The following is a 25,240-nucleotide window of genomic DNA, read 5'->3' as shown; positions in this document are numbered from 1 at the left end:
GTGTGTGTGTGTGTGTGTGTGTGTGTGTGTGTGTGTGTGTGTGTGTGTGTGTGTGTGTGTGTGTGTGTGTGTGTGTGTAAAAGATATACATTGGAACCCCAAGAATATTATGTCATTGGTCCACTTTATTATTTGGGTGGAGCAGTTTTGTCCAACAAGACTGTCCGATGGAATTTTGTCAGATAGAATTTCGTAAAGTGGGATATTGTTGGTAAAACGCATTATCTGATGTAAAATTATTTCATAGATGGAGATGGAGAATAATCATGAGATTTTCAGTGGAAAATTATCTCATGGGTATTTTGTCCGGGGGGTTCTGTCCCAACGATATAATCTGCCGCGTGAGTGATGGAGTTTCCCCGACTTAACTCACGTAGACACAGTTCATTAAACTTTCGTCCTGACTTCATTATGCAAATTATTAATATTCGTTATCGTCAAACTTCTTGCTAATGTTCCACTTCCCCGTAAATACAAATATATATAAATTGTTTGTTTACTTTTTTTTAAACCTGGGATCAGATTTATTGACATGTTTATTATTAGTAAAAGTAAATGTTAGTGTATTACTATTAATGATATGTACACACACACACACACACACACACACACACACACACACACACACACACACACAGAATATCACATATACATTGTGGCAACCTGTGGTGTAATGGTCAGCATGCTCGCCTCGAAAGCCAGTGAACTCGGGTTCGATCACCGGGCAGGGTGAAACTATGGGTAAGTTTCTTTACGCCATTTGCCTCTGTCTACCCAGCAGTAATTGGGAACCTGGATGTTAATCGATTTGCGGATCGTGTTCCGGGGTAATGATTCGCCAGTGCAGTTGACGAGTTGTCCGGTCTTCTCGGACTATTCCTTGACACTGGGTCATACAGCTCGTTAACTCAGGGTGTGGTTGTTGTGGTGGCGACCGCTTCTACACCTTAAACAAATTCACGCCAAGGTGGCCCTTGGGCCGGCCATCCTCGTTACACGGGGGGCAACCATTATACACACACATACACACAAACACACACAAACACATGTATATCATCAACCTATAAACACACACTCTTCAATCTGAGCACCACAAAAATTCACCAAACTGATTCTCAAAATGTCCCAAACAGTCAAACAGTTTCAATACCACACAGCAAATAAACCAAAAAAAAATCTTATCACCGGGACACTATATACAAGGTGTCTCAGAAAAATGTACACAGAGCAACACTGACCACACTTGTTAATCTGTGAGGTAGTGTGTATATATTTTTCTGAGACATCCTATAGTACTGAATGATTGCCATGCTGTAGGGGGTCAAGCTGAAGTGTTCCCGGGAGAGTCTACAGTAGGTGATGCTGGTTCTCTTTCCTGTGCATATTGGCTCAGGTGTTTCATTCCTACTCTCCCTTTTTTCCCTCCCTCCTTTCCTTTCTTTATTCCCTCCGTTCCTTCCTCCTTCCTTGCCTCCCTTCCTTTTCTCCCTCCCTCCCTTTCTTCCTTCCTCGTCTCCCTTTGTAAGGATATGAAGAGGAATTGATAGATCGAACAGTATGAGAAGGTGGAGAAGGAATAAAAGAGGTGGAATAAGAGGAGGGAAAGGAAGAGATAAGAAAGAGGAGAAATAGATAGAATTAGGAATGGGAGGAGGAGGAGAAAGAGGGAGAAACGAGGAAGAAGAAAGAATAGGAGAGGGATAAGGATAAGGAGGAAAAAAGGGAAAAAAGACAGTAGAAAAGAAGAAGAGAGAGGAAGAAGAGGGGGGAAGAAAGCAGAGGAAAATTAGAGAAGGAGGAGAAGAAAGCAGAGGAAAACAGAAACTAAGAAGAGTAGGAGGAGGAGGAAGAGAAAGAGCAGAGAACATCAAAAGCAAAAAGCTCCCTCTGTAATGGAGAGTAAAGGAGAAATAGGTGTTTGTGAAGACACTGTAAGAGTGTCGTTTAAGACCAGGCATAGCTGTGCTTGTGAGGTGCTTGTGGGTGACTCCTCCAATTCTTCCCCCTCCTGCTGCTGCTGGTGATACAGTGCTTTCTCTCCTAGCTGTTACATGCTCTCTCTCTCTCTCTCTCTCTCTCTTATCCCTTCTTCTAGATAATACACACAAAATATGATGCTTTGATAAAAATGGCGTTTAAAATGGCGTCGAAACTACCCTGACACTTTACTTTAATAACTCGGTGCATTAGCTTATACATCGTTAAAGGGGAGAATATTACCGTATAAAGAGGTCATAACACAGGCAAATGGCTCGTTTAAAGTGTAACATAAACAAGATGGTCGGAATAATGTTGAAGAGGCAATGATTCTCTACCATAATAACACTAATAAACCTTTCCCTTATACCTAAATGGGAAGGAAATAATAACTTTAAGGTTATGAAAAATAAATAAATTCTTTACAACACAGAAATGGCAGCATCATAACTTCAATAAGACTACAGTAACTAAAGTCATTGTGTTATACTGTATCTAGTTAAAGAGAATAAATGTGGTAATAATCTTTAAAAGTACTGACCCTATAAAACACGATGGCTGCTACGAGTTTATAAATTACAACACAACTGGTGGTCAAAAATGGTAACACTGTAATGCTCGGAGACTATTACTAAATGGCTTGTCTAATACGTAATGAAGGAGAGGAAAAATAACGTAATAATTCTCGGGAACACGGACCCCATAAAGATGGCTGCGAGTTCATAATAATTTTCAAGAAAGCAGAGAATTCAGCGGTTTAAATCCTCTTTAATGACGTTAGAATCTCCTTGGATCTAAGTTGACGCGCCTGGAAACCTTTTAGGCGGCTCATGAACGTCTGGTGGTAGATAAATGAATCTATACTTCAAGGAATTCCAGTCTTCATCTCACAACATTTCCATATGAAGTCTCGGCCATAAACAACATCATGGAAGAGTTAATCTGCTGAAGACGCTCGAATAGTTTTCATTTTCTGTTAATTTTTCTTTATTGTTCATTGTTTCCTTTTCCTTCGTTTTATATTGTAGGTGACTCCTGAAGAAGGCACTGCAGTGAAGCGCGACTAGCTAGACCTGTACTTCAGCTTATAATAATTCATGTTATCTTTGTAACTTGTGTGTTTCTTGGCTGTAATGTTTGGTTTACTGTCACACCTATCGGGGCCACATTCAGCCACATCCTTATCATATTATCTACAGGGATGTTTGAAAGCCCGACCCTCTGTGATATTTATCAAGGTCTCGTCTTCTGAATTAATTTTAGCTTTTCACAAAACTTGTTGATTCTGAGAAAGACGCGTGGACCTGATAAATCACTTGTGGTTTCCTGTCATCCTGTAGACCCAGCAAGTTACACTGTGCAGTATATTGTGTCCTGACAAAATTATATTCTCCTCGGAAAGAACAGCTGGATTGAGAAAGAGGTTTCAGTCCTCAATTTGTCCACAAACTTGTAATCTTGGTGAAAAACCTGTCATCTTGTTAACGTGCTTTGAATCCCAAAGAATTACCTACATCCTGTACAGCAGAAGTGTCCTTGAGCAGGCAGCTGCTAGTGTGTACAAAGAGCCTTTAATCTTGACAAGTTCTCCGTTTTCTCTAAAAATGTTTTGAATCCCAAGGTATTGCCTGTGATCTCTTATAAAGTTCTGGTAATTGTGAAAATTTCCCTCACGCCCCTGGGGAAGGTCTGCAGCAGGGATCCACGTGTTCCTGAGATAAGGTCCTTCTGCTGCAGGACTCTTGCATGTACATTGACCAGATTACAGATTCTTGCTCACTTCAGCCGGACACAAAGAGGAATTCCCAAAGAATCATAACACAAACATGAATCATCAGTGAACCATACATTACATTTCACCCTAACTATTACTACGGGAACGTTTGACTGATCAACTTAAACTACGATAGACATAAATTCTAAATGGTTCTTAGACGCGTCCATGAACGTTTTGTTCTAACTTGTAAATCCGATAAACAGTTACAACAGTTTAAGTGTAAATTTCGACATCCATATTAATGTTACCAAATCCTCAGTTAAGGGAACCAGAAAATAACATAGGCAGTTATAAGAATCAGGTCACAGGTGTATTTCACTTGCCACTTACAGGTAAATAGCTCTATCATCTCCCACCCTTCGGTCACCTTGAGCTAGTGAAGCTGGCATGAACGTGGGCGTGAATGAGAGTGGGCGGCGGACAGAAGGGAGAGAAGGATTCTGAGGGAGAACTGGGAGGTAATGAGAGAGGTATTGTCAAGCAAATCTCACAGCATCCAGCGGTAAATGACTCCATCATGCCAAAGGTGTTATCATCTTCAGCTGAGAGAGAGAGAGAGAGAGAGAGAGAGAGAGAGAGAGAGAGAGAGAGAGAGAGAGAGAGAGAGAGAGAGAGAGTCAGGAGTACATCCCAAACAGTGTCTATAGGAAACATCGGGTCATCATCATCAACCCCACCGCCCTCCCTACAAGCTCTGGTCGTCCCGTAATATTAATGAGGCTGGGAGGTCTTGAGCGAGTGAGCGTAGACAGGGGAGACTGGTGAGTGGGAAGAGTTGAGATGATGGTAAAGAGTGGGATGAGAGGGAAGATGGGGTTGGGGAGTTGAGCTGGGGAGTGGGGGGAGAGGGAAGATGAGGTTGAGGAGAGTTGAAAAGGATTGGAGGGGAGAGAGGAAGATGAGGTTGAGGAGAGTTGAGAAGGATTGGAGGAGAGAGGGAAGAAGAGGTTGTGGAGGGGTTGGGGAGTGGAAGAGAGGGGGAGAATGTTGGGGAGAGTTGAAAAGGATTGGAGTGGGGAGAGAGGGAAGATGAGGTTGAGGAGAGTTGAGAAGGTGGGGAGTGGGAAGAGAGGGGGGGAGAATGTTGAGGAGAGTAAGGATTGGAGTGGGGAGAGAGGGAAGATGAGCTTTGGGGAGTGCTGAGAGTGGGAGTGACAGTTATCCCACACAGCATATTGGTAACTTAGTTTATCAACTCTATGACCCAGAGCGAACGATGTCGCTGGGAGTTCTGTGGGGAGTAAAGGGGAGAGGGGAGTGAGGGGGAAGAGATAGCGAGGAGGAGAGGGAAGAGTGGAGGGAGGAGGAGGTGTCGAGAAGGAGAGGGGAGAGATGGGAGAGGAACAAGTAGGGAGGATTGGAGAGGCAGTGCTTATTCTCTCCCCTTTACCCCTCCTTTCCTCTCCCTTTACTCCCTCCTAAACCCCTCCCCCACCACCCCTCATCTTGCCTCTACTTCTCCACCCCTTCTCTCCCACCCTGCCTCTCCTCCTCCCCCTCCCCTCATCATCACCCATCCCCTCCCTCCTACCCTGCTTCCTCTCCCTTCTCTCCCCCTTCTCACACCCTTTCTCTCCTCGTACCCTGCTTCTCTCCCTCTCCCTCCTCACACCCTTCCTCTCCTCCTCCTGCCCCTCACCCCCAGCTGGAGGTGGGTGATGGCCAAGGAGGAGCTATGCATGTCAAGTACCTCCGTTCTGGATGACTGGAATATTTCACAGATTGGTCTCTTGGTAGGTAACTGGTTGACTGGTTGAATAGTTGGCTGACTGGTTGCATAGTTGGCTGACTGGTTGAATAGTTGGCTGATTGACTGTTTGTCTGTCTGTTTGTCTTTCTCAATGGCTGGTTAACCGATTAACCATCAAAGTGCATAGTTGTTCTGTTGACTCTCTGGATGTCTTGTCAACCGGCAGACATGTTAACTCACTGTCTGATTAGCCTGTAGAGTGGCAGACTGGTTAACTGGCTTTTTTACTATCCCGTTAACTGGCTGACTTGTTTTCTAACTGTACGGGTAAGTGGGAGGTTTATTGACTGTCCTATTAAGTGGGTGAGTGTTGATATAAGCGCTGTGTAACTCTCAGCAGATATGCCAGACCCTTATCTACTCTCTGACGTTGATCGGGGGGAAAAGAGGAGGGAGGAGGAAGAGGATATAGAGGAAGAGGAGGAGGAAAAGAAGGAGAGGGGGGTGAGACAAGAAAAGAGAGGGAAGAGGAGAAATGAGAAAAACTAAGGAAGGGGGAAGAAGAAAACAGATTAAAAGAAACAAAAAATATGAAAAGTGAGCATATGATTTAAATATACACATACATGCATACATACAAATTAGACATATGTGTTTGTGCATATGTTAGTCCAGTATGAATATTACACGTGTATATAGCATAGCACTTTCCATAACACAGCAAGCAAGACCTATGACAACCCCCCCCCCCCCTCTCTCTCTCTCTCTCTCTTATACACACAAACAAACACACACACACAACAAGACACCCTTACACCGTCTTAATAATAACTAAAACTTTCTCTGAAGGAGTTTGTGAGTTACGACTGGTGAGTAAAGGAGATTGTGAGTTATGACTGGTGAGTGAAGGAGTTTGTGAGTTACGACTGGTGAGTGAAGGAGTTTGTGAGTTACGACTGGTGAGTGAAGGAGTTTGTGAGTTACGACTGGTGAGTGAAGGAGTTTGTGAGTTACGACTGGTGAGTGAAGCAGTTTGTGAGTTACGACTGGTGAGTGTGGCATGACCTCACATGAGCCTCATAACCTCTTGCTCTAGGTCAGACGGGCCCCACTCTTAATAGACCCCAAAGGTAACTAAGAACTGGTACCCATTAGGATTGGAAGCCCCTTAGGACTGGGACCCCAATCGTAATGATTATGTAAGATTAGATTAGGTTTGGTTCTTACCCAGTAAAAAATGGGGACTATTTAAACTGAGGGCCTGAAAATTTGTCCAAATAAGACTGTAGCCTATTAAATCTGACGCCTATTAAGAATGGGGCCTATTAAGACTGGGACCTATTATGACTAGGACTTATTATGACTGAGGACTATAAAACTGGGGCTTATTAACTCTGGGACCTATTAAGACTGGGACCTATTAAGACTGGGGCCTATTAATACTGGGACCTATTACGCCTGGGGCCTATTAATTCTGGGACCAATAAAAACTGTAACCTATCAAAAATGGGTCTATCAAAAAGTGGCCTGTTAACATTAGAGCCCATTTCTACATATTCTCACATCAGTATAAGACCTAAGCATAAAATCTAATCCATATTATGAAAAAATTCCGATATTCAAAAACACGCCAGGTTACACACAGGGAGCGAAGCGGTTTACCTCCCAGTGTATATATTCATAACAGGAGAAATGGTTGGTGTTAAGATTCATAACAAACACGGGATAAAGATCTTGTATTCATAACAAGAGCGAGCGGGAAAAATTGAGAAATGAAAGTTGGTGTGTGTGTGTGTGTGTGTGTGTGTGTGTGTGTGTGTAAAGAACTACCATTATTCGTTATAAGTGTTTATTACTTTATATTTAACAGACAGACAGACAGACAGACACACACACACACACACACACACACACACACACACACACACACACACACACACACACACACACACACTCTCCTTGAATGTAAGTAAACAAGAAACCGATATAAGGCATCACTCGCTCCCTGCTGTATGTCAACACTGATCAAAATATGCCCCAACACACCGCCTCTCTCTCGCCAGGGTGTACACAAAGAACCACAACGTTGATGGCTCCTTCCCCCTGTCTCATCAAGTAAATAAACACAAGACTGTAGAACATATGGGGTCCTTGTGCTAGTTGTGCTCCACTTAATTTCTTCCATCCCTAGAACATATGGGGTCCTTGTACTTGTTATGCTCCACTTAAGTTCTTCTATCCCTAGAACATATGGGGTCCTTGTGCTAGTTATGCTCCACTTAATTTCTTCCATCCCTAGAACATATGGGGTCCTTGTACTAGTTATGCTCCACTTAATTTCTTCCATCCCTAGAACATATGGGGTCCTTGTACTAGTTATGCTCCACTTAAGTTCTTCTATCCCTAGAACATATGGGGTCCTTGTGCTAGTTATGCTCCACTTAATTTCTTCCATCCCTAGAACATATGGGGTCCTTGTACTAGTTATGTCCACTTAATTTCTTCCATCCCTAGAACATATGGGGTCCTTGTGTTAGTTATGCTCCACTTAAGTTCTTCTATCCCTAGAACATATGGGGTCCTTGTGCTAGTTATGCTCCACTTAAGTTCTTCCATCCCTAGAACATATGGGGTCCTTGTGCTAGTTATGCTCCACTTAAGTTCTTCCATCCCTAGAACATATGGGGTCCTTGTGCTAGTTATGCTCCACTTATTCTTCCATCCCTAGAACATATAGGCTCCACTTAAGTTCTTCCATCCTGAACATGGGGTCCTTGTGCTAGTTATGCTCCACTTAAGTTCTGCCATCCTAAAACATATAGGGGTCCTTGTGCTAGTTATGCTCCACTTAAGTTCTGCCATCCCGAGAACATATGGGGTCCTTGTGCTAGTTATGCTCCACTTAAGTTATCCATCCCTAGAACATATGGGGTCCTTGTGCTAGTTATGCTCCATAGGTTCTTCATCCCTAGAACATATGGGGTCATGTGCTAGTTATGCTCCACTTAAGTTCTTCCATCCTAGAACATATAGGGGTCCTTGTGCTGATTATGCTCCATAAGTTCTTCCATCCCTAGAACATATAGGGTCCTTGTGCTAGTTATGCTCCACTTAAATTCTTCCATCCCTAGAACATATGGGGTCTGGGGTCCTTGTGCTAGTTATGCTCCACTTAAGTTCTTCCATCCCTAGAACATATGGGGTCCTTGTGCTAGTTATGCTCCACTTAAGTTCTTCCATCCCTAGAACATATGGGGTCCTTGTGCTAGTTATGCTCCACTTAAGTTCTTCCATCCCTAGAACATATGGGGTCCTTGTGCTAGTTATGCTCCACTTAAGTTCTGCCATCTCTAAAACATATGGGGTCCTTGTGCTAGTTATGGTCCACTTAAGTTCTTCCATCCCTAGAACATATGGGGGCCTTGTGTTAGTTATGCTCCACTTAAGTTCTGCCATCCCTAGAACATATGGGGTCCTTGTGCTAGTTATGCTCCACTTAAGTTCTTCCATCCCTTGAACATATGGGGTCCTTGTGCTAGTTATGCTCCACTTAAGTTCTGCCATCCGTAGAACATATGGGGTCCTTGTCCTAGTTATTCTCCACTTAAATTCTTCCATCCCTAGAACATATGGGGTCCTTGTGCTAGTTATGCTCCACTTAAGTTCTGCCATCCCTAGAACATATGGGGTCCTTGTGCTAGTTATGCTCCACTTAAATTCTTCCATCCCTAGAACATATGGGGTCCTTGTGCTAGTTATGCTCCACTTAAGTTCTTCTATCCCTAGAACATATGGGGTCCTTGTGCTAGTTATGCTCCACTTAAGTTCTTCCATCCCTAGAACATATGGGGTCCTTGTGCTAGTTATGCTCCACTTAAGTTCTTCCATCCCTAGAACATATGGGGTCCTTGTGCTAGTTATGCTCCACTTAAGTTCTTCCATCCCTAGAACATATGGGGTCCTTGTGCTAGTTATGCTCCACTTAAGTTCTTCCATCCCAAGAACATATGGGGTCCTTGTGCTAGTTATGCTCCACTTAAGTTCTTCCATCCCTTCCTGGGGCTAATAATGATTGAGGCCAATTTGGACTAGGGGCTCATAAAGACTGGGACCCATTAGGACTGGGACCCATTAAGACTAGTGTTAAAAAAAACCGGAATCCATCAGGGACCTAGTCACAACGTTTAGGTTAGAATAGATTAGGTTAAGTTAGGTCAGGTCAGGTTAGGTCATTTCAGGTTAAGTCAGGTTAGGTCAAGTCAGGTCAGGTCAGGTTAGGGGCTATTAGCACAAGGGATCGTTACGACTAGCCACCAAACACACACTATAAAAAACAACTGATAGAATGGACACCCTCGCCTCCACCTAATCTCATGAAACTGGTCCTTGGACACCCGGCTAGTCTCAAGGGAGCCATGACACTCAGGAGGCAGAGAGAGAGAGAGAGAGAGAGAGAGAGAGAGAGAGAGAGAATCGTAGGGTAAGTATAGGCAAACGTACTAATAGACAGATAGACAGATAGATAGACAGACAAAGATATCGAAACTCAAAGACAGAAAAATTTGTGTACAGTATACTGACTGACTGACTGACAGAGTAAACACCCAAATATCATCTCCGTTCTCTTATACAGGAAGATAAAGAGGATAACTTATCACCACCATCATCTAACATGTCAAAAAAAAACAACACCACCAGGAGTAAACATTCACGCAAAGTCGAACACGCGATATATCCTCGAACCACCCACACTCCCCCTGATGAAAATAATGAGATAATGTATAGAGTATGTTAACAAAAACGTTCCAGGTCGTGAGGGAAGCAATTTTCTGGCTGAGTTTCAAGTACCCTTCGTGTCATGGCCTTCATAATGGTTAGGTTAGTTTAGGTTAGGTCATATAAGGTTAAGTTAGGTTAGGTTACGTTAGGTCATATAAGGTTAGGTTAAGTTAGGTTAGATAAGGTTTTTAGGTCATATAAGGTTAGGTTAGATAAGGTTGTTAGGTCATATAAGGTTAGGTTAGATAAGGTTGTTAGGTCATATACGGTTAGGTTAAATAAAGTTGTTAGGTCATATAAGGTTAGGTTAGATAAGGTTGTTAGGTCATATAAGGTTAGGTTAGATAAGGTTGTTAGGTCATATAAGGTTAGGTTAGATAAGGTTGTTAGGTCATATAAGGTTAGGTTAGATAAGGTTGTTAGGTCATATACGGTTAGGTTAGATAAGGTTGTTAGGTCATATAAGGTTAGGTTAGATAAGGTTGTTAGGTCATATAAGGTTAGGTTAGATAAGGTTGTTAGGTCATATACGGTTAGGTTAAATAAGGTTGTTAGGTCATATAAGGTTAGGTTAGATAAGGTTGTTAGGTCATATAAGGTTAGGTTAGATAAGGTTGTTAGGTCATATAAGGTTAGGTTAGATAAGGTTGTTAGGTCATATACGGTTAGGTTAGATAAGGTTGTTAGGTCATATAAGGTTAGGTTAAATAAGGTTGTTAGGTCATATAAGGTTAGGTTAGATAAGGTTGTTAGGTCATATAAGGTTAGGTTAGATAAGGTTGTTAGGTCATATAAGGTTAGGTTAAGTTTCATAAGGTTAAGTTTGGGTGTCAGGTCAGGTTAATTTGGTTTGGCTGAGGACCATTAGCACAAACACACACTTGACCGATCAACGTACAAACGGACAGGTTGAACAAGAGACTGGAAAGTTAGGAGTCGTTCACGTTAGGAATCGTCTTCTTGAAGTATATAACAAACTGTGCTAATTGGCCACACTCTCGCACCTTATGTAAGAGACCTTTATATCAGCAATTAGTGGGGGCATCTGGCCGTAACGATGAACCAGTAATGAAATTAACCCAGCAGCTCTCAAGACAACACTGAGGTGTAATAATCCAGTGTCTTGTGTAACGCTAATTGTATTATTATTATTATTATTATTATTATTATTATTATTATTATTATTATTATTATTATTATTATTATTATTATTATTATTATTATTATTATTATTATTATTGCTGTTATTATTATTCTAATATTATTATTATTTTGGTAGGAGTAGTAGTAGTATTTTATTGTTGTTACTGCTGTTCTTGTTACTGTTATTACTAGTATTATTAGTATTAGTATTAGGATTAGTATTATTACACCCAACTGGTAAAGTTATAAACCTACAAGCCATCCAGAGAAGATTGCAGTACGGCACAGAACACGATGAACAGGACAATAAAACTATAAGCAAAACAAACACACACAGCAATGACAATACACAACAGCGGCAGACGATAACAAAAACACGTCAGTAAGGTACAAATAAATAACCTTGATCAATAGACAGACGAGGACCTTAACGTTAAAGAATTACACAATGCTGCCCCCTTTAAAACACATTCAACGGTAAGAGCTTCCACTGCCTGACAATACTGAGTACAGGCAACCCACTACACTATTATAATGTAAACAAGTAGGGAACCCACTACACTATTATAATGTAAACAAGTAGGGAACCCACTACACTATTATAATGTAAACAAGTAGGGAACCCACTACACTATTATAATGTAAACAAGTAGGGAACCCACTACACTATTATAATGTAAACAAGTAGGGAACCCACTACACTATTATAATGTAAACAAGTAGAACCCACTACACTATTATAATGTAAACAAGTAGGAACCCACTACACTATTATTATGTAAACAAGTAGGGAACCCACTACACTATTATTATGTAAACAAATAGGGAACCCACTACACTATTATTATGTAAACAAATAGGGAACCCACTACACTATTATTATGAACCCACTACACTACAAGTAGGGAACCCACTACACTATTATTATGTAAACAAGTAGGGAACCCACTACACTATTATAATGCAAACAAGTAGGGAACCCACTACACTATTATAATGTAAACAAGTAGGGAACCCACTACACTATTATTATGTAAACAAGTAGGGAACCCACTACACTATTATTATGTAAACAAGTAGGGAACCCACTACACTATTATAATGTAAACAAGTAGGGAACCCACTACACTATTATAATGCAAACAAGTAGGGAACCCACTACACTATTATAATGTAAACAAGTAGGGAACCCACTACACTATTATTATGTAAACAAGTAGGGAACCCACTACACTATTATCATGTAAACAAATAACAAAAACAATATGTACTCCACTTTAAATGATCAACAGGTAAACAACTTATAATAGCAATGTACTCTCTTTCATAGGAGGTAACAGCATTAACCCAGCATCTGGCACATGAAGAAACATTAAAATCAAGCCACCAACCCACAAGGAAACAAAGGCTATGATTAACCAATATTTTCTTCTCTTCTTCGACAGATTCCGCCCTGAGGCAGGACCTAATTGGGGCTACGGCAATGTGGGTCAGCAGTACCAGGGACCCTTCGCTGAGGTGAGTACAGCCCTCAGTATCTACACTTAAGGTCTATCTTCCTGTTATAGTGATTCTAAGGTTTTAGTAGGAGCAATGTGGATACAGCATACTGTAGAGTACATAAGGAGGCAACGTGGCGGGTACTGCACTCTGTCGTCTCCACTTTATCGAACATTACAGTTAGGCACCCAGTCACAGCTGGGTGGACTGAGGGAGCCCTGGCTACCAGCCACCGACCTTTAGGACAGGAGACGAGCGCGCAATTACTTTACTGGTGATTCAGTAAACACATAATGTCTTTATTCCCATAACCATAAGTTAGTTCCTGGTTGAGACGAGTCTAGTCAAGAGGCCTTATGTTACCTTCACACCAGAGTGTGTATCGCTTGACTGTTGACTCCACAGTCTTCTGTTCATAAGTTTTGACGCTGAGACAAACACAGGTGACGTCACACCAGGGAGACACTCGATCAAGATAATGTCACAGAATTTAATTGTACAGTATCAAGCGTATACACTTATTGTAAGCAGTGTTTTTTTTTCATTATGGGGTTTACTTAACTTACATACTCTAATTGACACACACACACACACACACAAACACACACACACACACACACACACACACACACACACACAAATAAAATATTCCACTATCAAGATCAACAACAATATTTTAGTGTAAAAATTGTCTGGAATCAATTCTTTACTTCTATCACCAAATGATGTGTAGTGACGCGAGCCTGTGTTGAGGAGGAGGGGGAGGGAGACGGGTAGCAGCGGGAGAAGAATGAGATGGTGAGAGGTGGGAATTAAAGAAGAGAGGAAGCTAGAGCAGGGTGGCAAAAGAGAGAGAAAGAAAAACACAGAACTAAGGGAAGAGAAAGCAGGAAGGTAGAAAGGAGGGGAGAAGAGGGGAAAAATCAGGTAATGATGAGGAAATGGGAAGGAAGAGAATAAAGAAACAGGCAGATATATGCAGAGAAAGAGGGAAACAATAAAAGATAAGAGAATGAAACAAGTAAACAAGCAAACAAAGCAAAAATAGAAAGAAAAAAGAAAGAAAGAAAGAAAGAAAGAAAGAAAGAAAACTACAGATACTGAATCAAACAAAAAGACAGATAAACAGAGAAAGAAAATAGAGAAATTATAAGACAGAAACACAGGCACAAAGCCGAACCCACCAACATAAGAATTCTGTGACCACAACAACAAAGTATCCTAAGAGCTAACCACAAGGCACAGGAGAGGACCTATACCCTGACACATCACTCATTAACGTACGCCATGTGTGTATGTGTGTGTGTGTGTGTATGTGTGTGTGTGTGTGTGTGTGTGTGTGTGTGTGTGTGTGTGTGTGTGTGTGTGTGTGTGTGTGTGTGTGTGTGTGTGTGTGTGTGTGTGTGTGTGTGTGTGTGTGTGTGTGTGTGTGTGTGTGATTCTCGTGCTAAAAATAATAATAATAATAATAATAAGATAATAATAATAAAATCAAGGCAAATATAAAATACAAAAAAAAAAAACTACCACAAACCCAAAAAGTCTGAACAGGTGTACAAGCCACACAACCCTTTGATCAACGCAGGTAATTAAGATACAAGAATTAACCCCAAAGCAGGTGTTAGGAGGGATGGAGTAGAGGGGGCAGGGGGGGAGGGGTAGGGATTTCCGCGTGGTTTTCCTTTGAAGATCTTCTCATTAATAAAAAAGTAAGGAATGGGGTAATTATATGGTCAAGATGTAGCTTCTTAATTAGGTAGAAAATTGGCCAGGTGTCAATTATATTCTCTCGCCCTTTTCGTTCATTAATTCCTTTTTATGTCATTTTGTTTCTTTCGTTAATTTTTGTATTTCTTTTTCTGCATTTTATTTTTTTCTTTGTTCTTATATTTTTTTCGTTCCCTCAGTCTCTTTTTCATTCTTTTGTTTTCTTCTGTGTTCATTTCTTCATTCTGACTGACTCACTATTTTTATTCCTTCTTTTCTAAAATCTTCTAAGTCTATATCCCTTTTTCTTCTTTTCCTCTCCTTTTCCTCCACTCTCCTATTTTCCCTCCTTCTACCTCTTCTCTCTTCCTAATATTTTTTTTCCTCCTCTTCTCTTCCATCGCTCATTTCCCTTCCTACATTTTCTCTCCCATTTTCCTTCCTCCTCCTCCACCTCTCTTATTTCTTTCCTATTCCTCTGTTCTTTCTCTCTTTGTTTCCCTCCACTTCCATAACCCCCTCCCAACACCACCCTCCTCCTCCTCCTTCCTTCCCCTCCCTCCCCATTCCTCTTTCCCCCTACCTATCCCCTCCTTTCTCCCCCCACCCCCTCCCCTTCCCATCCAAAGCCACAATTCAGCCTTAATGATCAACAGAAAGTTATAAGAGGAAAAAAATTCCATTTTGTACCGATTGTTCTGTGTGTGTGTGTGTGTGTGTGTGTGTGTGTGTGTGTGTGTGTGTGTGTGTGTGTGTGTGTGTGTGTGTGTGTGTGTATAGGGATCTTGTCCTTATTTTCCTGTTTAATTTGTTCCATATTGTGTTTGAGGACTTAATTAGATCAGTGAATTGACAGTGAAACTTAATATATATATATATATATATATATATATATATATATATATATATATATATATATATATATATATATATATATATATATATATATATATATATATATATATATATATATATATATGAAGAAATATTCGAAAATGAGAGATAAACGGAAATAAAGAGAGAGAGAGAGAGAGAGAGAGAGAGAGAGAGAGAGAGAGAGAGAGAGAGAGAGAGAGAGAGAGAGAGAGAGAGAGAGAGAGAGAGAGAGAGAGAGAGAGAGACAGCAGGTTAACTCCCAAGACAAGCAGTAACAGCCCAGCTAACCTTGTTTACATATACAAGGAACAACTTCGTCACAGTTATTATCACCAACACTGCCCACAAAGTTAAGTCGTCACAACACGGCTACAGCAACACCTCCTTGTATGACATGTGTAGGTATTGGTTTTCAGATTCGTACATTAAATTTTCCTCGCAGCAGGTGACATGAGAACGAATCAAATCTTCTGATAGCTTCCAGGGGTCAAATTCTCGGTCGTTCCCAAGTCAAATTTTCCTCGTATCAGGTGACGTGAGAACCCATCAAAGTTTCTGATAGCTTCCGGGGTAGTAAATTCTCGGAGACTCGTAAGTTAAATTTTTCCACTTAAAAAGATGATGTGTGAACGTATCAAAGCTAAGTTCTGACATATTCACCAGTTGACCCTTGAGCAGCAACTGGGAATTTCCTCTTTTGTCTTCTATGTTGGCCAATTATAGCGCTCAAAGATCTCATAATTACATTTTCCCCCGTATGGTGGCGTTCTTTTACGGTCCAGTCCAGCCATCTGCCCTTCATCTGGCATCCATTGTCTCTGTATATGAGTGAACGGAGGCAGGTCCTGGAGTGTAGTGAGGAACTCTGAAAACGGAAATGGGAATGGGAATGAAGCTAGAAATGAATGGTGGTGGTTCCAGGAATGGTAAAAAAATTCTGGAAGCGGGAATGGGAATCAAACTAGAAATAGGTGACTGGTGGCGGGTTCTGGAATTGACAAGACTCGAAGACGGAATAAGAACAACAGTCTGGAAACGGGTGAATGTATTTCAGTCCTGGAATGATAAAGATCCGCTGGAAATGAATGAGTGAAGGGTGATTCTGGAAGGGGAAAAAATAGGATACTGGAAATGGGAGAGTGTAGAGAAGTCCTGAAATATGAAGCAGAGACTAGAACTGGACGGGTTAAAGAGCAACTTGGAATGGGAACGACTCTGGAAATAGATGAGTGTAGACTGGTCCTGGAATAGGAACGAGGCTTTAGCGGTGCGTGAGTGTAATTCAGTCCTGGAATGGCAAAGAGACTTAATGGTCCATGGAAAAGTTTCGCATTAGGCCTGACGTAGGACAGAGTGTGTGGGAGGGACAGAGTGTGTGGGAGGGACAGAGTGTGTGGGAGGGAAGGTCTTTGAGGAGATGTGTGGGTGTGGGGTGGAGGTGTGGGCAAGGGTAGGTGTGAGGTGGGCGAGGCGACAGGGGTGAATGTGAGGTGGGTGGGTGGATGGGTGTTAAGTAGGCGGGGCAGTAGGGGTGGGTGAATGTGAGGTGGGTGGGGCGGCAAAGGCGGGTGTGGGAGGGCAGAGCATGGGCGGCGAGGCTGGGATGTGGGAAGTTAGAAAGTTAGGATGAGGAGAACAGTACATTGGTTTATCTACTATATGCAGTAATTCTATTTGTTGCATTATCTGTCTTTTCATTTAAAATATAACTATTAATACATTTCTGTCTATTTGTCTTTTTTAAATTTGTTTTATATTTCATTTATCTGTATACCCGTCACTAAACCTCTTTGACCCTCTTATTCACCACGACCCTTTTCCTATCCACCATACAACTCTACTGACTGCCGTGTTTCTCGAGACAAAGGTCATCACCCGCCGTATAAATGTTCCAGATTCATAATTCGAGAACGGAAATTGCTACAGTGTTCCTAATTGGTTTATATATTCATCCTGCCATTCCATGTACGTGTTGTGTACTTAAAGTTAAAGGGGTAAATATTAAGATCATATTAACTTTGATAAATAAATTACTTGTACTTACTGTCGTCTCCAGCGTAAGAACAATAACTGAGGGTACTTAGATGCGATATAGTCCCAGATGCCATCATTTTATTTGTCTTGGGAGCATCTCGGTAAAAGTGGGCAGGACAGAGCACTGTACGTACTCGATCCTTACCTTAATTATGGCGACCTAAACAAGTTGGAAAGGTCTGAATGGCCCTAAAGAAGCTTAAAAGTTCCAAGTGGGGGCGAGGTGGTTTAAGAACAAGAGAAGGACTTCTAAAGGAAGATTAAGGACTTGAATATGGTCAATGGAGGAGAAGGAGAAAGAGGGGGAGGGGAAGGAGATGATGAAAGAAGCCATAAACATGTTAAGTAAAAGAGGAGGAAAAGGAGATCTTGAACGCGTCCACTGTTGGAGGAAAAGATGGAGAAGAGGTTGGACATGTTCAGTGGAAGAGGGAAGAACAGTTCACACATTCAAACTTTCTTTTGTTCACTTTCCTTCAGATGTTTACACATTCTCTCTACAGTACACATTCTTTCCTTATAAAACACACGCAGACGTTCTCTCTCTCTCTCTCTCTCTTTCTCTCTTTCACACACTTTCTTTCCAACACACACAAAGACACGTTTTCTTTTGTCCTTTAGTTCCTTAGACATTGTGTTTACGTCACTGTACACATAAACTGAGTGAGAGTTCTTACAATGGAAGAAACAAAGTCCTTAAGAAAAGTTGAGTTACGACATTCTGAATCGTGTTGAATATTTCAGAGGCTCTCCAGTTCTCCGTGCTGGCACTTCGGGTATGCAAAGGTCAGTTGCGTTGTGCACACTAACTCAAAGGTTGGCCTGGGTGGGCGTGAGAACTAACTGACAGGCATCGGCAGCTATATTGAGGGGCGTGAGAAATATTTGGTGGGCGTGGGCACCATCTGAGGGGACATGGGAAATATTTGGTGGGTGCGGGAAATAATTGGTGAGTGTGAGAAATAATTAGTGGGAGTGGGAAATAACTGATGGGGGTGGAATTAATGCATCATCGTGGTAAATATGTGGTAGACATGGGAACTAATTGAGAAGCGTGGGAATTAAATGGTGAGCATAGGAAATAACTAGCTATGTGTGGCGTGGAAAATAAATAGTGAACGTGGGAAATAAGTAATGGCCGTGGAAAATAAGTAGTGAACGTGGGAAATAAGTAATGAACGTGGGAAATAAGTAATGGCCGTGGAAAATAAGGAGTGAACGTGGGAAATAAGTAATGAACATGGGAAATAAGCAGTGGACGTGGGAACGGTCTAAGGTGGGACAGGAACGAGGTGATGAGCCTGGGAATCGCCTGGGGAACTGAAAAACGAACTGGACGGTGTTGAAAGTATCTGGAGGTGCGTGTGTCTATCTGATAGGCGTGGGAATTATTCAGTGAGCGCGAGAACCATCCTGCCACCCACCGTGTCCAATAATGTATAAGCTGAGTACATAGAGAGATAGAGAGAGAGAGAGAGAGAGAGAGAGAGAGTCAACTTTTGGTGGTGATGTGTGGGAGTAGATCAATGACTACCACATTTCTGACTACCTTCCTTCAACCTCACACACACACACACACACACCTGAAACTACTTACTTCCCTCCGCCTCACACACACACCTGATGCACACAAGACTTCCCACACCTGACTCCCACTTTCACTTATACACCTGTTTGTCTCCTCCCTACATACACATATGACTCGCACTATCCCATACTCATTCACACTGCTACACACCTGACCCAAGCACCTATTTATCTGTCCCTCTCCCTTCCTGACACACCTGACTATCCTCCCTCATGCTACAGTACACATCAGGCTTTTTCTCATGATCCCCTCACCTCACTCACACACCTGCAATTGTGTATCGTGTGATCTACACCTGAAACACGCCTACATATGTGGAGAGGAAACTCTTTGAAATAAATATCTGGCTTATTCATCCGAAGCGCTTGTGTCAGGTGTGAAATATTTGTGGCACGAGTTATGGCTGAAGGCTGTGTGGGCGGGAGGGAAGAGCTCTGACCATGTGCATAAAGGTCAGGTCATATTATGTGTTGTTGCGTCTCCAGTCGACCTAGATTAACCTACCAGAATTCAGTCTCTCTCTCTCTCTCTCTCTCTCTCTCTCTCTCTCTCTCTCTCTCTCTCTCTCTCTTCAGATGCCATTTTGACACAAGCTAAACCCACTGGCAACAAAACGGTGTGCGTGTGGATACAAGTCACAGCTCCAGAATAATTCCCACCTCCCGTGTCTACATTTGATCCAATTTACTCCACTCTGACGGTGAGCTTTGACTTTACGTTTCATTACTACGTCATTAATACTAGGTGCCCGGCCTCCCTCAAAGGCTCTGGGGCGGCCTCTACACCCTAAAGGTGAAAGAGGATCCCATAGGCCTAACATCCCTTTAGAGACAGTGACGATACACCAAACACAGAATTAAGCCTCGGTCCACACGGGGATGATGTGGCCGGCACCGCACTCGACCGCCTCCATTTCCCCAACTTAAATCAGGTAACCATTCAAATCGGCTAGGAATACCCCGGGGCACGAACCAACTACTCTTGGGGTAGAAGACGAGCTTTAAATCCACTCGCCCACAGTGCACCTCCATCCACAGGCACAAGATACATAGATAAAATAATTTCGAGTTAGATGATCTTGAAAGTAATATAAATATGAAAACGAGGCGTAAACTTTAAGTCACGTGATAAAGTTTGGGAACCACTACCTGAGTCTACATACATGAATTTTTGTACCAGGTTTCCCAATAGCTCTATAGATAATCTAAACCTTTCTTCAGAGTTTGTACATTGACTGGAACGACTATTTGAGGTATTCACTCCTCCGCTCTCCTGTGAAGACTGCTCAAGTTCATTCGGAGTTACTGAGGCATTTTCGTGTCTCATCAGGACTGTCTACATCTCCGTGATTAATTTTATGCTCCAGCGTGCCTATGTTGACAACTTAACAGCCTCACTAAACTCTGGCTCCTTGACACGCGTAGTTGGTTTCCTAATGATGTACTTCAGCTGTTTGTTTCACCCTTTGAGTTCAAGGAGCACAGTCAACACATTTCCAGGGGTTGCCATAATTTGTAAACTTCACCATATTTTTAACCTATGATGATACAGCTTCATATAGGCCCACAAGAATTCTTCAGGTCACAGTGCCTTTCAGCTTAGTTGAACCCCTCTCCAGAACCCACGAATTTCTTGTATATAAGCTTACCAGTGATTTTTAGGCCTCTGATTTTCCCAACCACTTTGTAACCACTTTTTCAGAAAACTTAAAAAAAAAGGCCAACTATTGCTCTCCAATTATCAAAATCTTCCATCCGCTTCCTCCCTCTCTCCTGGGACCACACGGCTTCCTTGATTCATTCCACACCTTCTAACTCCTATCCATCTCACTCTTAACCCAACCCTAATGCTTTTCAGGTCTCAGTAACTCACACTTCAGGGTTTTTTTCCAGATGACTTTAATATCCCTCAGCCTCTTCGTCCCTTTATCAGGTCCCCACGATTCCCTTGTCTCTCTCTCCCTCCCCTCCCCTCCTCACCCCCCGACCTCCACCAACACACTCCACGTGGCGGCTCTCCTCCCATCCACTTTAACCTCTTTCCCAGTAGCCACTTATTCTCCTTGAGGGTCAACTCGAGGTAGATTACGTAACTCTCATGATTTTTGTTTCCTGTCTCCAAGTTCCTGAAGTCCTCCAAAGTCCTCCAAACAGTTGTCTCCTCCCACAAATTCACAAGATCTCCCTTATCCTGTCGCCACTCCTCTCCCTCACATGATCTCCCTTATCCTGTCGCCACTCCTCTCCCTCACATGATCTCCCTTATCCTGTCGCCACTCCTCTCCCTCACATGATCTCCCTTATCCTGTCACCACTCCTCTCCCTCACATGATCTCCCTTATCCTGTCACCACTCCTCTCCCTCACATGATCTCCCTTATCCTGTCACCACTCTCACATGATCTCCCTATCCTGTCACCACCTCCTCACATGACTCATCCCACACTCTCCCCTCACATGATCTCCCTTATCCTGTCGCCACTCCTCTCCCTCACATGATCTCCCTTATCCTGTCGCCACTCCTCTCCCTCACATGCTCTCCCTTATCCTGTCACCACTCCTCTCCCTCACATGATCTCCCTTATCCTGTCGCCACTCCTCTCCCTCACAAGTAAACTTATTATGACACTTAAAACAAAATTTCAAGAACGCAAAGTGAGTGAGACAGCCAGTGAACATCTGACTGTCCTGTAGTGAGAAAAGAAGCTTAGATAATTCGTTTAGTAATTAGGTGTGTGTGTGTGTGTGTGTATGTGTGTATGTGTGTGTGTGTGTGTGTGTGCGTTTATTTTCAGATAATTGCAAGAGAATACAGATTATCAAGGTCACGAGCAAATACAAAGGACTGAACTGAAAATCTCTCTCTCTCTCTCTCTCTCTCTCTCTCTCCACAGAAATAAAAAATATAATATCCCTTTGTTGCTTCTCTTTACTTTCCATCCCCTGCCATCTGACTATCCCTTCCTCCCTTCCCTTCTGTCTTCTTTTCTTTCACACCTTCCCCATTCTCTCACCCTCGACTGCATGCAATCTGACAAGATAAATGACCTGTCTTTTTTCCACTTCAATCCCACCTGCACCCCCCATCCATGTGACGTCTCCTTTTTTTCGGATACCGAGACAGACAAATAGACAGAGAGCGACAGACAGACATAAAGCGAGAAGAAAATGAAAAGAGTTCCTGGTAAGTCCGAGATAAAAGGATCGCTTGTTAGTGTTTAAGGCGGGTTAAGGGAGAGTCGGGGGACCATTACCCCCTCTTTCTTACTTCCTGTAGGATCCTCGGGTACCTAAGGCGTAAAAAAACTCCTATTAGGACTCCACTGGGGATTAAGGATAACCTACAAAATCCTCTTACTTTTCCATTTTACTGAAATCCTTCAGACATTCAAGATTCTCAAGACTCGTTCTTTAATATTCCACCTTATCTGAACGCTGAAGAACGCCTCACATTACTCTTTTTAGCTGCGACATAAGGATGTGAAAAAATGCTTCGAAATTGCACTTACGACTCTACCGTCACTGGAAGCATCCTCTTATCCCTGGTAACGAGGCAAACTTTAAACCGTACCAGGATTTTTTTAGATCTTGGAGCCCAGGAGTGTATGGGTGTGGTAGGGTTTCTCAACACCCGCGCCAAGAGTTCCTGGGAAGTGGCCGGGTGAACGCTTGTCTAGTGTGTCTTACATTTAACACGTTATTAGTGGAGAGTGCAAAGGTCTAGTGGATACAGCGCTCGTCTCTTCCAAGGGTCGGTGGTTCGTCTCCTGGGCAGAGGCTCCCAGTTCACCCAGCTGGACAGAGAATGCTGGTGCTGTTGACGGCTCGTCTGGTGTTGTTTAGATGGATTGAACCTAAAGGCGTCGAGTTATATCATTAAAGTAAGATTTTTCACTACCCTAGACAACCTGATTTCCGCCTCTCCTGACTTGATTGTTTGATCTTTTCCTGCCTCACGGGTTTAGTCTCATCACATACACTGCCGGACCTCCAACCAGACCAGCAGTAATGCCACTACGAGTTCTTCCTCACCATTATTTATTGTTTTCAACATTACGAAATAAAATTTTAAAACCATTCACAAGATTTTTTTAACGATCATTTTTATTATTACAGTATTTTTAATTCATTCTATATTCATTATTCTTTCATGTTTTCATTCATTCTATTTATTTTGATACAAACTTAACGATCATCTGCGCCAAACAGATATAGTCTCTCTATATATACGAAGTAATAAAGTGATCAGCGCCGTCCCCTCCACACCTCGCCACTCGACCTTCACATTTTCCCGACTTTATATTTTACATTTTTCCCCCCATGTGAGGCTGTGCTGTGATGCTGTTCCTGGCTCACAGCAGCTCCCTACAGCCTGGGTTATATCCGTTCTTCACAGCATCATGCACAGCAGTTGTTGTTTGGTAATTTCAGTAACAAGAGTACACGCACAGGTACAAACACTGATGCAAGTACAGGTCCAAACACTGATGCAAGTACAGGTCCAAACACTGATGCAAGTACAGGTCCAAACACTGATGCAAGTACAGGTCCAAACACTGATGCAAGTACAGGTCCAAACACTGATGCAAGTACAGGTCCAAACACTGATGCAAGTACAGGTCCAAACACTGATGCAAGTACAGGTCCAAACACTGATGCAAGTACCGGTCCAAACACTGATGCAAGTACAGGTCCAAACACTGATGCAAGTACAGGTCCAAACACTGATGCAAGTACAGGTCCAAACACTGATGCAAGTACAGGTCCAAACACTGATGCAAGTACAGGTCCAAACACTGATGCAAGTACAGGTCCAAACACTGATGCAAGTACAGGTCCAAACACTGATGCAAGTACCGGTCCAAACACTGATGCAAGTACAGGTCCAAACACTGATGCAAGTACAGGTCCAAACACTGATGCAAGTACAGGTCCAAACACTGATGCAAGTACAGGTCCAAACACTGATGCAAGTACAGGTCCAAACACTGATGCAAGCACAGGTCCAAACACTGGTGCAAGCACAGGTCCAAACACTGATGCAAGTACAGGTCCAAACACTGATGCAAGTACAGGTCCAAACACTGATGCAAGTACAGGTCCAAACACTGATGCAAGCACAGGTCCAAACATTGATGCAAGTACAGGTCCAACACTGATGCAAGCACAGGTCCAAACACTGATCCAAGCACAGGTCCAAACACTGATGCAAGTACAGGTCCAAACACTGATGCAAGTACAGGTACAAACACCGATGCAAGCAGGTCCAAACACTGATGCAAGTACAGGTCCAAACACTGATGGGCACAGGTACAAACACTGGAAGTGCGGTTGGTGGTCCAAACACTGATGCAAGTACAGGTACAAACACTGATGCAAGTACAGTCCAAACACTGATGCAAGTACAGGTCCAAACACTGATGCAAGTACAGGTCCAAACACTGATGCAAGCACAGGTACAAACACTGATGCAAGTACAGGTCCAAACACTGATGCAAGTACAGGTCCAAACACTGATGCAAGTACAGGTACAAACACTGATGCAAGTACAGGTCCAAACACTGATGCAAGTACAGGTACAAACACTGATGCAAGTACAGGTCCAAACACTGATGCAAGTACAGGTCCAAACACTGATGCAAGTACAGGTACAAACACTGATGCAAGTACAGTCCAAACACTGATGCAAGCAGGTACAAACACTGATGCAAGCACAGGTACAAACACTGATGCAAGTACAGGTCCAAACACTGATGCAAGTACAGGTACAAACACTGGATGCAAGTACAGGTACAAACACTGATGCAAGTACAGGTCCAAACAGTGATGCAAGTACAGGTACAAACACTGATGCAAGTACAGGTACAAACACTGATGCAAGCACAGGTACAAAACACTGATGCAAGTACAGGTCCAAATGATGCAAGCACAGGTCCAAACACTGAAGCAAGTACAGGTACAAACACCGATGCAAGTACAGGTCCAAACACTGATGCACAGGTCCAAACACTGATGCAAGTACAGGTCCAAACACTGATGCAAAGTACAGGTCCAAACACTGATGCAAGTACAGGTCCAACACTGATGCAAGTACAGGTACAAACACTGATGCAAGTACAGGTCCAAACACTGATGCTACAGGCAATAAACACTGGGATGCAAGCACAGGTC

General features: G+C 42.6%; 2 protein-coding genes across 2 annotated transcripts in view; one reads left to right on the top strand and one right to left on the bottom strand.

Moving 5' to 3' along the window:
• Positions 1-8,555: 8,555 nt before the first annotated feature.
• LOC121863989 (putative uncharacterized protein ENSP00000383309) lies at positions 8,556-9,494 on the bottom strand. Its single transcript, XM_042362866.1, has one exon. It carries the CDS (start codon positions 9,492-9,494, stop codon positions 8,556-8,558), a length of 939 nt encoding a protein of 312 aa, XP_042218800.1.
• A 3,282-nt stretch (positions 9,495-12,776) lies between these two features.
• The window catches only part of LOC121863988 (ITG-like peptide), a 70,596-nt gene continuing 58,132 nt past the window's right edge, over positions 12,777-25,240 (top strand). Inside the window, exon 1 of the mRNA XM_042362865.1 lies at positions 12,777-12,884. Within this exon, the coding sequence (XP_042218799.1) occupies positions 12,777-12,884 (108 nt within the window). The remainder of the gene's footprint in view (positions 12,885-25,240) is intronic.

The sequence above is a fragment of the Homarus americanus genome, unplaced genomic scaffold (genome assembly GCF_018991925.1).
Source record: "Homarus americanus isolate GMGI-L3 unplaced genomic scaffold, GMGI_Hamer_2.0 scaffold11187, whole genome shotgun sequence".
NCBI classification, from domain to species: domain Eukaryota; kingdom Metazoa; phylum Arthropoda; class Malacostraca; order Decapoda; family Nephropidae; genus Homarus; species Homarus americanus.
The sequence above is the reverse complement of the archived record's forward strand: the minus strand, read 5'-3'. Positions and strand labels throughout refer to the sequence as shown.

Excerpts from the sequence above, each read along its gene's own strand:
- LOC121863989 (XM_042362866.1), bottom strand. The coding sequence starts at position 9,494 with ATGGAAGAACTTAAGTGGAGCATAACTAGCACAAGGACCCCATATGTT.